The following is a 16,450-nucleotide window of genomic DNA, read 5'->3' as shown; positions in this document are numbered from 1 at the left end:
AAATCGTTTTTATTCGATTTCACAATAAGCAGTAAGTGCCGCCGCATATGTTTCTTCTAAACAATACAGACCATAAAATGTGAACAGAATTGGAGCTGCAAAGAGATATCAGTTTAGAAACAATCGATTTTTATAGGGTTCAGAATAACGTTGCAGCGCCTGGTAGATTTCACCTAAGTGTGTTTATCTTATGCCTTGCGTCAGCGACTGACCCCGCACCTTTATAACTTATTTCGAATCCAGCATTTAGGCTTCATATCGTCGCCTCCGCTCGCAGGGAAGTCATGCATTACCGCCATCCGTAAATTAAATTCAACAGCCATTCAGACTATCAATGTTTAAAAGACGCTGCGGCCTTTCCTGCGCCAACACTCATCGCGCGTGATAAATGGTTTCACTGATTCTTCGCCACATGCCATTTTTGTAACTGAATTAATTAAGCACAAATTCGCTCGAGTAAACTTTGCTTTTACATTCAAATAAGCCGCCGTCTGCTTTTATGACAATGACCGCCGTAACAGATCACGCGCATTTCAACACACACGAACTTGCGAATGTTTTGTCCGACCTCCACGAGCCAATCGTGTGAGGTAGCATTGCGCATGCCAAGTCAACTTCATGCGCGAAAAGTTTTGTAATAGCCGTGAACCTGCTCAGGATATACCAGCGTTGGGTGAAGCTGTGGCTAAGGGGACTAATAGCACCGTGCACATCGACAAACCCCGTTCTTACGCAGCGCTATCAATTCCCTCCCGTGCCTAGCTCTTGCGAGAATAGGCATGCAAAATAGGCATGGTGATCCTTCATTGAAAGAGAAGCTTTAAATGGCAGGGCAACATATATGGAGGCTAAAAGCAAAAAAAAAAAAAAAACGTCCGTGTGTCGATATTTCCGCTCTTGTTGAAGATCCCCAGGTAGTCAAAATTAATCCGTAGCCGTCCACTGCGGCGCGCCTCACCGTCTGCGTTGCGTCGCCGCGTTAAACCGTACAATCAACCAATCAAATCAATCGATTTACTGAGCTGTTCGGTTTAACGCGCCAAAGCTACACCTGGGTTCTGAGGCGCGCCGTAGTGGAGGGCTCTGGATTAATTTTGACCACCTGGGGATCTTCAACAAGCGCAGAAATATCGACACACGGACGTTTTCGCTTTTCGTCTCGATCAGAAAAGAGGCCGCTGCAGCCGGGAATCGAACCCGCGTACTTGGGCTGAGTAGCGCAACGCCTTAGGACTGAGCCACCGCGGCGGGTTATATGGCTAGACGAAAGAAAAATCTGGTGGTCCTGTGTACGCACTAAATTCCTCCGGCCCAGCCCAATGCGCATGCGCGATAGAACCAGGCTGGAGAGAAAGTAAGAGGGGGTGGGGAGGATGGTGTACCTTGTTGTATTGGTTGCCGAAAAAGTGCTCAAAGAGGCTAAGCTGTCAGCGCGAGGTTTGGCGAGCCCGTCGGGTGCGGTGAATTCCACTCGCAACCAAAAAGTTGCAGTGATCCCGTACATTGACCGGCTCAGCCACAACTTGAAACGTATTGCCAAGCGAGCAGGGGCCGATGTTGCATTCTCCGCGCCTAATAAACTGTCCGCGCTCTGTCGGCAGGTCAACGGCGCACAAAAAGAACGAAGTGGGTGCAAAACAAAACACCAGAACAGGTTTGTTGCCTGTACAGAAGGAGTGGTTTATAAGATTCCTTTGAAGTGCAAAAAAGTGTACATCGGCCAAACCGGCCGATGTATTAACGATGTGTCCTTAATTCTTCTAGGCTTCTTGGCATACATTGCCGTGATTGCGGATGTTTCCTGTTTTTAAAGAAAACGGAGATGCTTGCTAGGAGCCATGACCTCCTCACCCGGGAAATAATAGGGGCAAGGGAAATTGCACGTGCGGGTGACGAGTGCATTAGAATGCATCGATATCTTTATCTATTATAGAAATCACATTTCTGGATGACAATTGACCGGTCTGTGGCTGCTTGCGTGTAAAGTGTTTTATCTGTTTTAGCTACTTTGAGGTCTTTTTTTTTCTTTCTCTGTTTGTCCCCACGTGCCGATGGATGGAGTATATATGCGCGCGGAAATAAACCCCGTTTCTTAGTATGCGCTGTGTGTTTTCTCCCTTCGCTTGTCCTGTCTTTACATGCGCATTTTTATTACATCGTTCAGGAACTGACTATTCCTCTCCAGGATTTTCAAGTGAACATCACCTTCTGATTGTCTCTCCCTTCCTCTTTTCCCCCTCTCCCCTTCCGGTCCCTTGGCCATGTTAATAAAAGACTTTCACTCACTCACTCCCTGTGTGTTCTTTTAGTACGCGTGACGTTCTAGCGCGAGGTGTCGGAAAACGAGTGCCCAGGTGTTTTAGCACCGTGACCACATGAGACGCCGATAGCCAGAGCCCCTAAGATGCTTCGCCATAATAGGGGACCAATAAATTGTCGTATTGCATATTACACGCCGTCAACATTAACATAGTGCCGTTGCATTGCACTCGAGTGTAAGGAAAATAAAAGTTCCGTACATACCCTAGGCTATCGATGAGAAAAAGCGACTCGCCGTTGGAGCTCCGGGCATAAAGGTTTCTTGCGAAAATCGCAAAAGCACCTGGAAAGTAAAAAAACGTGAACGTATAAATCGTATATGCCAGGCTCGAGGGAGGCGATATGACGTGGATATCACTAATCCTTCTCACGTTAAATGTATGTAATGGTTCGAAATGAAGAACGTCTGTAGTACGTAGGCTTTTTCAAGCAAACAAGCGCCAAAGCGGATTTACGTTCGCCTTATCCCGTCCGGAATGGTGGGGTAATTCTTCTGTGAAGTCAGTGCACGGCCGGTAGATTTTAACCTTTACGTAAATATATACTAAAGTTTTCTACAGCATTTTTCATGGTTTGCTGAAAACTAAACATAAATAAACAAAGCACGTGTGACGTATCCTTGCTCACACTCGCCACACCTCTCTCACACTCATACTCGAGAGGTCTTGCTTGACACCATCACAATCCTTTGTTCACAAATGACTTTTCACCGCATTCACCTGGTGTCGTGTACCAACGGTTCCGACTAAATTCGATTACAAGTAGCTCTCTCATGGGCATTTACACCAATTTAGGGGTTCAACACATTTAGCAACACCATCCATAAACGGTAAACGAGATACGGAAATGCGCTTGGATGGGGAAACAGCGGCTGAATGAAAAAGACCCTGCGAGCGGGAAATCTTACTTCCAGGCTCCTGTATCTCGATCTTCAGCGTGAGTTCGTCGCCGAGACCTACAACTCCGGCGTCGCGTCCACTCGGGTCCAATATTCTCATGACGACGTTTGGCGGAGGCGCCGTGTTGGTCACGACTGACGTGATGGTCGGCTGGTGGCGCGTGCTACGAACAAAGAAGAAAAAAGTGACATCAAAGTAAGATTCATGACCAAGCCCAGAGCCACTAGATCAGGTTTCAAAGTATCGTCACTCTTTTTTGTCATTGTTGTATGCCGCCGACAATGGCCATTGGTCGAACTGAGTCACGTGACATTTTGTTTACCTCGGAAAACCCATGGGCGCTGCCATTTTGGTGGCGCTGTGTTGCCGCGCGCGCGCTCTTCGATAAGTCGTGATTTTCGGAGCGCAGTGCGGCTGTGTGACACGTTGAGAGTGAGTTTTCACTCCCCCAGACAGAGTAGCGATGCCGTGCTGCTCTGTACTAAGCTCTTTCAACCGGCGGGAAGGTGGAAAACGCCTGCATCGCTTCCCGCTTGGAAATAACGACAGTGGCCTCGCGTAACCTCAAAAGTGTAGCTTAATTAGTGGATCTGGCGCAACCTAGAGCCACTAAATAAGCTACGCTAGCGTTACCGAGCCTGACCCCGTCGCACCGGCGCGCTGTCTCTAAATCTTCGAAAAGTAAACACAGCTGTCATGGTTGCCAAGCGGTGCCCGGACCTATTCCTCCCGTCAATGTCAGCCGCAATAGGGCGCATAAAGCTGGCCACCCGAGCGTCAGGCACCAAAATGGCTGCCGCAGTGCGTCAGGGGCGTTACTCATAAGCGTAGCTTATTTAGTGGCTCTAACCAAGCCTATAGCGCTGGTGCGCAAAAACTCCAACGTTAACCTCGTTTTTTTTTAACGTTAAAGCGCGGTTGTACGAGCAATGGTGCCGCCTCGAGAGCAACAAGACGGAACTTACGTGACGTCTAGGCCGCCGCTGTAGGCGCCATTTCGCGCGAACGTTGACCCAAGCGTGACTGTCCTGTCGCCGGCCTCGAAGGAGCAGATGACGCGGATGTTTCGATCGGTGTCTGTCATGATGATCGGATGCTGCTGCACGACCACCTCGTTGGCGTAACGACCGTCACCCTGTGAAAGAGAGAGATGAAATTTTGTTCCTCTCCAAACGACCCTTCCCATTCTTCCACATAAACAACTGTGCAGCTCCTTCGTCTTGGGAGCAGTCATTTTATCATTATAAATACTGTGCTAGCGCTGATTTATTTGGTGCAGTCCACAGGATGCTCTAACTGTGCATGCGCAGCGCGTCCTAGAACAAGCTTAGATATAATCAATGCTTAAGAAATGAAAAGGTCTTTATGGCGCAGAGACGAAGACGCAAGCGGTTAGTACCACCACAAAGCATTGGATGACTCTGGTCTAACCTAGTGTGGCTTATCACACGTGATCAATTTCATTTTTCCATCACTCATCCACAGTGACGTGTCGTAAAGGTCACATTTGCACGCGTGACCAACCATCGGCGAGTCACTCCGACCCACCTCTTGGAGCGTCCCGCAGCGGGTGCCGAGGGAGACGGCGAACTGCAGCGTATTCTGGCCGTTCCCCACGACGAAGCACTGGGCCGGGTTCCCCTTGGCGTACACGCGCCCGTGGAAAGGAGTGTCGAAGTTCATGGCCAGCAACATGTCCTGCTGGTTGCACTGCACGCTCACTGCAGAAAAAAAAATCAAAAAGGAAGCTGCTCAGTATTTCGTCTTGTGAAACAAGGCGCTACCAAAACGGTGTGAGTTGAAGCCTGGGTCGAAAGTGACACCCGCATGACGAAATACAACTAACTGCTTACCCGAAAGGAGACACTCTATAGCAGTGGTTCTCAAATGGGGCTGTGCGGACCGCAGAAGGTCAGCGAGGCCCTTTCAAGGTTCCGCGAAGCCTTCCTCAAACCCTCCCTCCCTCCTATTCACCTCACCTTTTCGCTAAACCTTGCTGCCAATGCAAACAAACAAACAAACAAACAAACAAACAAAAAAGGCCCAGCTTCCACTAGTGGTGCAAGGCAGGAAAAACAGCACAGCTGGCGGCCCCTCTCCCTTCGTCGGAGAAGTGGTAGTTGCACCTCGCATGTATTTCCGCACTATCCGCTTAAAGTTCCCCATGACTGGCAGGCCCGGATCGTTTTGTCGGCACGCTTTCACATCTCTCCCAAAGTAGACCGCGTTCGCACGCGCTAGAACCCGCGGCAACCGGCTTTGCGAACTCGGCGTCTGTAGCGCAAACTCGGGGTCTGCGCACCCCACTTCAGGCGCGAACGCACGTGAACTGGCGAGAAGAACATTACGCCAGAGATCGCGCCCCGAACGCTGGGTAGTGTCGTCGAAGGTCGAGGCGGCCGATGCCGAGCGCTCCTAACGATGCGCTTCCTCAAGCGCGCTCGGTATTTTTCTCTTTGTATTTTTTGCGAGCTCCTCCCGTGGCGCAAGTCCACACGCAAGCTTAGACGACGCCGGGGCGCTCCTCACGGGGTGCGCGCTTACGTGCGCACGGCTCGGCTGAGTTTTCTGGGGACGTCGACGGCGGAACTAAAAGCTTAAACAGCTCTCATGTTAAAATGTGGCTTCGTTGCATGCCGTGTATGTTTAATTTTCCTCCTCCATGCGCATAGTTTAGCATCGGCTATTTGCACAACACGGCAGCCATGCAAAAAAGCAAGACACACGAAGCAACACGTCAGTGTTCTGACGACTCCTAGCTGGAAGAACAACTCTGTCGACAATAAGACAGGCAGCAGCATAAAACCCAGCCTCAAAAGGCGGACGTTGAATATGTGGGCAACTTTAGATGCATGCGCAAACTGTCTCGCCATTATGACACAAATCAATAGAGGCCATCGTAGGGTCCTGCATCACTTTTGCAAGACCAAAAGGAGTCCATCGCAAACACACGTTTGAGAACGACACCTCTGTGGCAAAAAAGAACAAATCCTCTTCATCATAATCGTCATCGTTGTCGTCACCGCCGTCGTCGTGTTCATTGTCATCAGCTTGATGATGTTGACTGAAGGACGAAGACCTCTTTTATACACATCCAAAAGCTATTGTCTGGCAAAAAATTACCTCACAGAAAAGGTAAATCGCTACGTCACTCATTGCCGGAAAGCGAGTTTAAATGACGCACTGTATTGCAGTGATGTTTTCAATATAGACAAGAGTAACTTTAAGATTATTCGTGTTTCTCCTGTCGTACCTTAATAAGTCATTCATCTCTCTACTAAATAAACGCGTCACTCAAAAACAATGTCACGTCAATTACTATGACCTCTAAAAGGGGCTAATAATTTCGTTGTGGTAACAACAATAGTGTAATGACGCTCCTGGATTGGGACAGTCCAAAGTCTATCGAAGAGGTCTTCGCCCTGCTGAAATGTGTTGACGACGACGATTCCGACGATGATGACGACGACGACGATGACGACGATGATGATGAAGGAGAAAAGGGAGAAGAAGAACAAGAGGAGATAAAGAACAAGAAGAGCAAAAAGAGCAAGAAGGGAAAGAAGGCTTCACCCTGCTGAAATGTGTTGACGACGACGATGACGACGATGATGATGACGACGACGACGATAATTATGGAGAAAAAGGAGAAGAAGAATAAGAGGAGAGAAAGAACTGAAGAGCAAGAAGAACAAGAAGAGCAAGAAGGCTTCGCCGCGCTAAAATGTGTTGACGACGACGATGATTATGACGACGACAACGATAATGATGGAAAAAAAGGAGAAGAAGAACAAGAGGAGAGAAAGAACTGAAGAGCAAGAAGAACAAGAAGAGCAAGAAGGTTTCACCCTGCTGAAATGTGTTGACGATGACGATGACGATGATGATGAAGGAGAAAAAGGAGAAGAAGAACAAGAAGAAGAAGGAGAAGGAGAAGAAGAACAAGAAGAATAACAAGAAGAAGAACAAGAAGAAGAACAACGAGAGCAAGATGAAGAATAAGAACAACAAAACAACAAGAATAAGAACAACAACAAGATGGTGATGGTGATTATGATAATGATGATGACGAACTCTACTGTTATGCGTGACGAACCTTGCTCGCAGGTCCCCTTCTCGCTGTAGACGGAGTAGCGGCGGTGGACGAGCGCGGCCGCCCCCAACGGCGTGCTCTGGGCGTCCTCACTACTTAGTGCGCAGTCGCGGTGCACCGTCTCGAAGTTGACGGCGCGGCAGCTGAAAAGGCGCTCGAGGTCACACTGCCGCTGGCACTCGACCAGGCTGAACGCGTGGCCCAGTCGGTCAATGATTGGCAGGAAGCGGTCCACATGCTCGCGGTATTGGCACGTCGAAGGCTCTGCAAAACGCCACGGTATACGCGCGTGCGCGATGGTCAACACCGTGATTAAAGCTGTCGAACTAGTCAGTATTCCCAGTTTCGGAATAGCTTTGGCGCAAGGTTGGAATGATTTTCTTCCGAAACAACAAGCATATATGACTGGCGAACAAGAAAAGTAGCCACAGATTACAGAACTATGATAAAACAACACTTCGGAACTATGTTACAATCTGACTCCCCCCGCGTTTTCGACCATAGATTTATAGTTTTTTTTTTTTTTGGACGGGTCCGGGAATCTAGAACTCGCGCAGGAGCGGAACGCTTTGCACCCTTAAAAGTGAGCTTTTGCTATAACTGACACTGCGAAGCTCTTCAAGGAATAACCTTTTAAAGGGTGTCATAAACGACATAACACCATTCAAAGGAGTTTTGTGCGTTCTTGCAAAGGGGAATGCGTGTTAGTTAAGCTATGAACCCTTTAAGGGTATTTTATTGTATTTTTGGTAAGGTGAGAGGGTGGTGCAGAGTGCGGAAATTCCCTTAAAGGGTGTAAATCATTTCGAAGTGTTGCCTGCCTTTTTATCCTTTTTATAACACTGTATCCGCCAAGCAAGTGTTTGTAACCGAAATGTATGCAATGAATGGTGGTTGGGAGGACCCCTATCAATGCGATTAACGTCTCCAAACCATGAAGCTACGGACAAGTTGCTATATCCAATAATGCAATAGGCAAACTGATATCCGCTATGACTCCGTCCAGTACCGGTTCTTGACATGCATAAATGAGGTGGAAGAAAATATGCTTGCCAGGGACATTAGCACTACACCGACTGTTCTTCCTGAAACCCTTTCCTCAAACTTTAGTTTTGCGTATGTAATTTGTGCGTTCTACTTCCCCAGAGCTACCGCACTCTACAAACAGCCAGCTGAATGGCGAATGACATGGCTGGAAACCAGGTTGCATATGTTTCGCTGACCGTTTGGAACCAGGAAGGAATTTCGCCGGCCCTCGAGGCACTTCAGTGCTCGCACGCACTTTAGGGGCGCTTCTGATATTTTTAGCTATAATAAAGCGGAATACTGAAGAACGTCTGGCGTTTTTGTTTGTTTATTTCTCTCTCTCTCTCTCTCTCTCTCTCTCTGTGTGTGTGTGTGTGTGTGTGTGTAGGTACGTCCGTACGTACGTACGAACGAACGAACGAACGAACGAACGAACGAACGAACGAACGAACGAACGTACGTACGTACGTACGTACGTACGTACGTATGTATGTATGTATGTATGTATGTATGTATGTATGTATGTATGTATGTATGTATGTATGTATGTATGTATGTATGTATGTATGTATGTATGTATGTATGTATGTATGTATGTATGTATGTATGTATGTATGTATGTATGTATGTATGTATGTGTATGTATGTTCACAAAAAAGCGTTAGTTTGTGGTGCCGACCTGGGGCGCACATGTTCTCGAGGTAGTCGACGTCGTCGGCGCTGCGTCCGTACAGGGCGGGCCGCGTCCGTCGGTTCTCGGCGTGCAGCCGGCACAGCAGCCGCGACTGCTGGTACGTGGCCGCGCGGCACACGAAGCCACGCTCGCGCAGGCACAGGTCCTCGCACTGGGCGCGCCGGTGGACACCCGGCACCTCACGGTCCGCGTCGCCGTTCATCGTGTGTCCGATCGTCCGCTCGAAAGACCACATCTTGCCGCACGTTCGTTCTGGCCCCCAGGAAAGGAGTAAAAAGAATATGGAATCAAAAAGGAGTACAACCGGAATATTTCACTTATTGGGCGGAGTAAAAACAAGTAAAAACAGTTTACACGTTTTTCTTAATAAGGAGAAAAAAACGAGTAGTATAGTACTAAATTTTCTTTTCAATGAGTTTGCGAAAATTCCTACCGTCGCTTCAATGACATATTGTAGAAAAAACAAGTTTTCGTTTTCAAATACAAGATCCATTTAAATGCATGCCCTCAAGCAAACATTCACGTTCTTTCTGGGCGTACACAGCGGGCACAATAGTTAGTGTATATTGTGTGCTAACACATTCCTTATTTAAGGATTGCGGAAATCCCGCTACATTTCCCGTTGTCTGTCATTGTTCGATACTGCATTCAGCCAGATGTAAAACAATGAAATATGCCCTAATAATAGCTGAAACTTCCTTTAACTATCGAAACGTATTTATACTAAGCCCTCGTTATAACTAAATCGCATTATTCGAAATTTTACTTTATTCGAATTTCTTCCTGCTCCTTATCAAGCCCCTTTTAAAACGAAGTATTGTTTATCATGAAGGCAGTTTCCTATCCCAAGAACTTGGCTATAACTCGGGCGCACTGCTTTTTTTCTCAGAAGCAAACGCTTAAACGTTTGCTCATTTCTATGTAAAATGAACAACCGTGAGCAAATCAACGTTATGTAGCCCAAACTAACCAGTGCAAGCAGCTCGAGCATTGTAAAGTACGACGAGAAGACAGCGAGGCGCGGCCCGAGCTACAAAAACTGGCCCGCAGAGAAAACTCATTACTGGCGCAAATACACCCCCCCCCCCATTCATCTCCCCTTTCCCTCCAGCGTTTTCTACTCGCCGTAAGCTGCTTATTTATTTGTAATATGAGATGGCACTGGGGAAGTATCACGTATATTTTTGTAAGAGCATCTCAAGCCGCAGCATCATTTCTGTTGGAACAGCTACTCGCTCCCGTTTAATAATAATTTCAAGTGTTCTCATCCGTTTCTACGTGTGAAAGGGAGCAACGGGTACTGGTGCGCGCAAAACGCTGCAACGGACGTTCGCCAGCAAAGCCATAGTTACCCGCATCAGCGCTGAAATAGGTTTCCGCCAGACGAGTAACTAACCCGCTGAGAAACGCAACCCGGAAACGAATTTGGTTTCCGCAGGCACCAAAGTAACAACAGAAGAAACGGAGGTGGGATGAGAACGAGTTCTTCAATTATAGAGTAGTTAAAGATTTCACCATTCCAGCTTAACCCACGAAAACGAATTACTATTGGACGCGGGCGCGTTAGCGCAGAAAATTACCAGTTTCAACAGAATCTCCTCCGTGGCGGTAAAGAGTTTATCTCCCAACAGTAATTATCCTTTGCTTACGATATTTTTTAAAGCAGCCTCACTGAGCGACGAACTGCTTGGCAGACCTTCACGTCCTCCGAGCAAGCAGTTTGTTTGCTTTCAGAAAGAGAGAGAGAGAGAGAGAGAGAGAGAGAGAGAGAGAGAGAGAGAGAGAGAGAGAGAGAGAGAGAGAAAATGCAGTTTAATGATGCTGACGAGGTCTGTCCAGCAGATAGCCTACTATGCTACATTAGGTTAAAGCGGAAAAGCAAGTAAACCCCAGACAAAAAAAAAATCTTGCATCTCCACGAAGTGAATCGTGACGACTGGGCTAAGCACTGGGGATCCTTTTTACCGCAAATCACCCGTGAGAGTGTTTACTGCTGCTAAAACAATTTCCAATCCAATCCAAACCAATCTAATCCAATTTAATCCAGTCCATTTCAATCCAATCCAATCAATTTCTATCCAATCCAATCCAATCAAAATCCAATTCAATTCAATCCAAACCAATCCAATCGAATGCTCCTCGCGCATACGCAGAACGGCTCTCCAGGTCTCTCTCTCTCTCTCTCTCTCTCTCTCTCTCTCTCTCTCTCCTCTCTCTCTCTCTCTCTCTCTCTCTCTCTCTCTCTCTCTCTCTCTCTTCTCTCTTTCTCTCTCTCTCTCTCTCTCTCTCTCTCTCTCTCTCTCTCTCTCTCTCTCTCTCTCTCTCTCTCTCTCTCTCTCTCTTTATCTAACCTTTCGTGAACCTTTTATTTTGTTCTTGATAACCTTTTGTGAACCTTTTGCTCACAGATGTTGCGATTTACACGGTGCTGTGCCGTGAGCACGGACGCCGGACGCAGGAATGGCCTCGGCGCTAGGTGCTTCGCCCCTAAAACAAGCACCTCCAAAGAAATCCGCACAGAAAAGGAATGGACGCGCAAGGAGCCACGAATATTGTTGCGGGGGCGGGCAGTCAGTCACCACCGCACGCTTTGCCACCCAGGAAGCTCCGCTCGGCATACGGACGCGACCACCGTTTCTGCCGCGTCAGCGGCCCATGCATCCGCGATTCACGTGGTCCAGTGCGTCCGCCCGACAGCTGCGCCGATCTTTCATCCTTTAGTGCTTTCTTTTACATACACATTTGTTTCCTAGAGGCCAGCATCCGCAAAACCAGACTTCGTTTCACTTCGTCGATCTTCAAACTATTTTTCGCCACCCCCCCCCCCCCCCCCTTCACTCTCTCTCTTATTGCTATTTTTGCTTACTCCGAAGCCTTTTAAAACGCGCAAAGCTCGGCTTCCTGCTGCGCCAAGCCTTCTGTGCCTCCCCCGTGGTAGCCGAGGAAGCGCGCATCTCTGGTCATTATTATGCGCCGGTTAACGAACCTGCCTCTCTTACTCTCTCCGGGCCCGCTCTTTTCAGCCCGCGCACAACGCCTCTCGCCTTTGTCGACGCCCGCACCCGCAGACGTTTGTAAAGCTTTCGTTAAACCCACGCCGAACCCTCTCCTTTATTTTTTCTTTTGTACTTCTCTGATTGGCTTCAGTCCCGGCGCATCCCAGGGAGACAGATGCGCACGTCTAGAACGCGTTAACCACGACAAGGGACCCGTGGTCAGCGCCACTTGCAATGCGTTGCGGCAAAGTTCCCTTCTTCGGCATGGTAAAAAATTTAAGCCGTTCCACTCAATGTGAAAGCTGTCGGAAGTGCAGAGCGGTGATTCGCCTTAATGGGCTGTAGCGCCATTATCAGCTCACTGCTGCCACCCAACGCAATTCAAATTTCCCGCTTTCGCAATGCTCGTGCGTCTCTTGCCTGAAACTGCGCCAGCGGGAGTTCTGTTCTTTTTGTGCTTGCTTTTACTCCCGCACGTGCCGGTGTTTCACTGCCACTTTTATTCCATTACTATCGTAAAACCCAACCCATCGAGCGTTCCTAACTAAGTGAACGCGGGCTCTGCCCGTTAAGTGTATTTTGCCTCGAATGTACCTGCAGTTTTCTTTGCGCTAAACAACGGGGAAATGTATGACAAGCGCCAGCGGTTCACGAGGGTCGAACGGTTGTGACTATATAAACCGCTTGGCTTTCGAAGCCTCTGAATTACGCCGCGACGACAGCGGCTACGACGGAACGCCGTGTGTGGCTCTATTAGGGTCCAGCGAGCGAGCTACGACGACAAGGCGAGCCCCCAAAGTGTTCTGCACTTAAAGACAGACGCAGCACTCAGTCTACGTCACTTAGGCGTAGACTCAGAGCGCAAGTGGTGCTTAAAACGAAAATAATCTGAAGCTTGACGCTCGAACTTCGATGTCCTTGTTTATGAAGTTACTTAAGAAGTTGCATCTGAAGTGGTCCTTGTTTATGAAGTCCTTGCTTATGAGTGATCGGATATGTTTCTGAGGGGCGACTACTCGGAACGCCGAAAAAAAAATATGGTAATCTGTCAATGCTGCTCAGGTACACTGACAATGACACGACAATCCCTTCTCTACAGGCGTACATTTGACATCTCCGTGGCTCGATGTCAAGGACACAGTCGCAAAATGTCTCCGACCTGGGGCAGTATTCTCGCATTTGTCCGTATTGAAAACGTCCATTTTGCGCCCGTTTTAGTGCGCTGTACTTCCAGTTGTAGGCGGTCTTTTGGTTGAGTTTTGCACAACTTTTCTTGCAAACACATTTTAAACAACTAAAGCTACTTTAAGCCATATTTTATGTCTTTATTGTTCCGCCAGCGGACTAACAACAAGGCGACGAGAAACAGTCTGCTACAAATCGTCTGCTCCGAGAAGCCACGGCTCATAGCTCCGTCGTGCTTGCATGGCGTCGAATCCGGATTTTGCTTCTAGCCAGTCAGGGCTTGCTCAAAACGGACGCTTTTGAAACAGACACAAAACGAACAAAACACGAGAATACCGCCCCTGGTGGTGTTCTTTGCATCGTCCATCAGGAAAGTTGAGCAGGACTTAAAGTTAGTGCATTCCTGTGAAGTTAGCGAAAAATCTACCTTGCTGCACGCGTGCGCTAAGCCCGTGCCAACGGTGGTGTACCGGGTGAGCGCTTACGTTACCGTAATACTGGCTTTTTCTTTTCTGAAAAAGCTAGGAAGGTGGAGATTCCTAGCAAAGAACAACAGAAAACTTCTTGCGCTAAAACCGAGTGTCTTACTTCTAAGTCACTTAAAGAGGGCGTTTCGTTCCTGCGTAAATTACACAATGACACTACAGATAACACTGTGAACGCCATGCTTTGTATAAAGCAGCATTCCATCATAAAGAAAAAATACACGAATAATACATTACATCAGGAGGTCCAAAGTCAGCGACTGTCGGGGGGACCTCATATATCTATTAGGTGGGGTAACGGTGTTTTAAAGGGTTCAGTGGTTTAGACTAGTACAAAACGAGGGAAAACAACGCAAGTATAAAAACAAGCAATCTAAAACATCGTAAGTATGGTCATGTGAACATAACAGGTTACAGAACATACATGTGGGTTTCCAGACATAGTGACAATGTGCACAATAAAGAAAAACGAAAGCATGTGTAGAATAAACAGAAAAAATATATATATTTACAGAATATATATGTGGGTTGTCAAGATATGGTGACTAACTGCACAATACAGTAAAAATAAATTACGCGTACAATAAATAAACCGAAAAGAAGAAAGAAAAATGAATAATACAAGGTGCTACGGATAAAGGACACGATCAAGTCAAGGAAAGTAGTAGACAGGTAAATCGTTTAAACATTGAACAAAATAGTTTTTAGCACGGTGATGGAATATGCGTGGACTAGGGGAGTGAAAATGCGTTGACCAGTGGTTGTAGTAGCGTGCCCCGGAAACCCCCGGCCTTAACTATGGCAACCAGCAGCTCGCTTCTCGAGCTAACCGACAACCCAATTCATCGACTCGCGTGAGACTTTCAGGAACGCTATTTCGCGGCAAAGAACCGGTCCCCGTAATTCATGGCATGCAGATAGCGCATTGAAAAGCTTAAAGCGCGCACGGAGAACTGGGAACGCGCAGAGGGAGCATATATAAGCGCTTGTTTGCATTCCTTCTGTACGTGATATACGTTCCTTATGCGCTTTTAAAGCGAAGCTTTATACGGCCGGGCGAGAGGGAAATCAGGCGGTCCCGTGTGCGCAGAGAATTCCTCCGACGCAACCACACGCGCAAGCGCGAAAAAAAGCAGGTTGAGGCAGTGTTACAACTATAGATGGTATTCAGTGTAAAGTTTAGCTGCCAGTTTATTCGCTTGGCAACACTAGAAACTGCCATGAACATAGCGCGGCTTGTGCCACTGCGCCCGCACGCCACAGCAAACACCAGCGTGCATCGTCTGCTCCGTTTCAACCCGATTCTCAACTGTGGTGTCAACAGAGAGGTTATTAATCGCACTCGCAATCGACCGGCTCTTGCCTAGGTTGTTTGTTTTTTATCTTTAAATTGAATTATAATTTTGATGGCTTAGGTTACTTTTGGTGTTCTAAATGATTTCTTCGTGTGCGTCAGGTCATTTTATGTTATGTTATCCTGTTATGTTTAGGTCATTTGAATTGATTGATTGATTGATTGATTGATTGATTGATTGATTGATTGATTGATTGATTGATTGATTGATTGATTGATTGATTGATTGATTGATTGATTGATTGATTGATTGATTGATTGATTGATTGATTGATTGATTGATTGATTGATTGATTGATTGATTGTAGGGTTTAACGCGCCGACGAAACGCAGGCGATCAGGCGCTCCGTAGTGGAGGGCTCCGGATTAATTTCGACCACCTGTGGATCTTTAACGTGCGCCGAAATCTCGTACACAGGGGCGTTTTTGCTTTTCGCCTCCATCAGAAAAGCGGCCGCTGCGACCGGCAATCGAACCCGCGTCCTCATGCTCAGCAGCGCAATGCCTTAGCCACTAAGCCACCACGGCAGGTTATGTTCAGGTTAGGTTGCCTAGCTTTACGTTATATAGAGGGATGTAGTGCCGGAAGCGGCAATTTTGTTACGAAACGCCAGTGGACGTCGATTTAGTGGGGTGCTTACAGTACCGTCAGACGGCACTCTAGACATGGCCATAATTAAAACTTTCCAGAATGTACCAACTTCCATGGCTGCTTCAGACAGTACATTTACCTTGCAGGCAGATCTTCTCAAAGTACGCCGTGACCGGGTTGGGCGCCAGCAGCTGCCGGTTGTCCTCGGCGGCGGCCGAGAGCCACGACGCCGTCTGGAAGTTGCCGTACTCGATGGTGAAGGCCCGGCAGCGGTCGCCCAGCCGCTGGCACTCGCTGTACGCGTCGCGAACCACGCCCACCGCTGAGCGAGCCGGGATCCGCTCGCGTGGGGCGTACCTGCGGGGCATTTTGATTTTACTACGACGAAGCCGTCTATGGGTGCGTTCCAATTTACTCTTCAGAGAGCTTCGTGGCCGTCTTCGCGGACAGTCCGCCATGTTAAGCCCCGTTCCAATTCGAAAGAAGCCGTCAACGAAGACTGCTTCGAAGAGACAGCGTGGAAGTCAGCAACGATGCAGGCTACCTTCCTGTCTAAACCACTAAGCGACGGCAGCGCCACCTTTTTGTGTACTAATGTTGTGACAAATTAACTGGTTATTTTATTGAACTATTTAGTATAGTTCACTACGGAGTAAGACACCTTTGTTTAGTGTTTAAATTACATAATATTTGTAATGATAGCGGTTATAATATTTACAAAACCTGAGGCTTGCGTTACTCAACATGTCTGCTACAAAGTTGTCGTCTGCGTTGGTGACCGCTGCGCCGCTCCAATTTTGCTTTCTT

At 47.7% G+C, this 16,450-nt stretch overlaps 1 protein-coding gene across 1 annotated transcript in view; it reads right to left on the bottom strand.

Moving 5' to 3' along the window:
- Positions 1 to 16,450, bottom strand: part of LOC144163202 (uncharacterized) — a 115,770-nt gene that overhangs the window by 13,463 nt on the left and 85,857 nt on the right. The window contains exons 13-19 of the mRNA XM_077694038.1: positions 15,783 to 16,000; positions 9,017 to 9,283; positions 7,315 to 7,575; positions 4,767 to 4,939; positions 4,184 to 4,353; positions 3,227 to 3,381; positions 2,524 to 2,602 (exon numbers count right to left, since the gene is read on the bottom strand). Coding sequence (XP_077550164.1) covers positions 2,524 to 2,602; positions 3,227 to 3,381; positions 4,184 to 4,353; positions 4,767 to 4,939; positions 7,315 to 7,575; positions 9,017 to 9,283; positions 15,783 to 16,000 — 1,323 coding nt within the window. The remainder of the gene's footprint in view (positions 1 to 2,523; positions 2,603 to 3,226; positions 3,382 to 4,183; positions 4,354 to 4,766; positions 4,940 to 7,314; positions 7,576 to 9,016; positions 9,284 to 15,782; positions 16,001 to 16,450) is intronic.

The sequence above is a fragment of the Haemaphysalis longicornis genome, unplaced genomic scaffold (genome assembly GCF_048455015.1).
Source record: "Haemaphysalis longicornis isolate Haplotype H1 unplaced genomic scaffold, Haemaphysalis longicornis Haplotype H1 scaffold_12, whole genome shotgun sequence".
In the NCBI taxonomy this organism is placed as follows: Eukaryota; Metazoa; Arthropoda; class Arachnida; order Ixodida; family Ixodidae; genus Haemaphysalis; species Haemaphysalis longicornis.
This window is presented reverse-complemented; position numbering and strand designations above follow the sequence as displayed.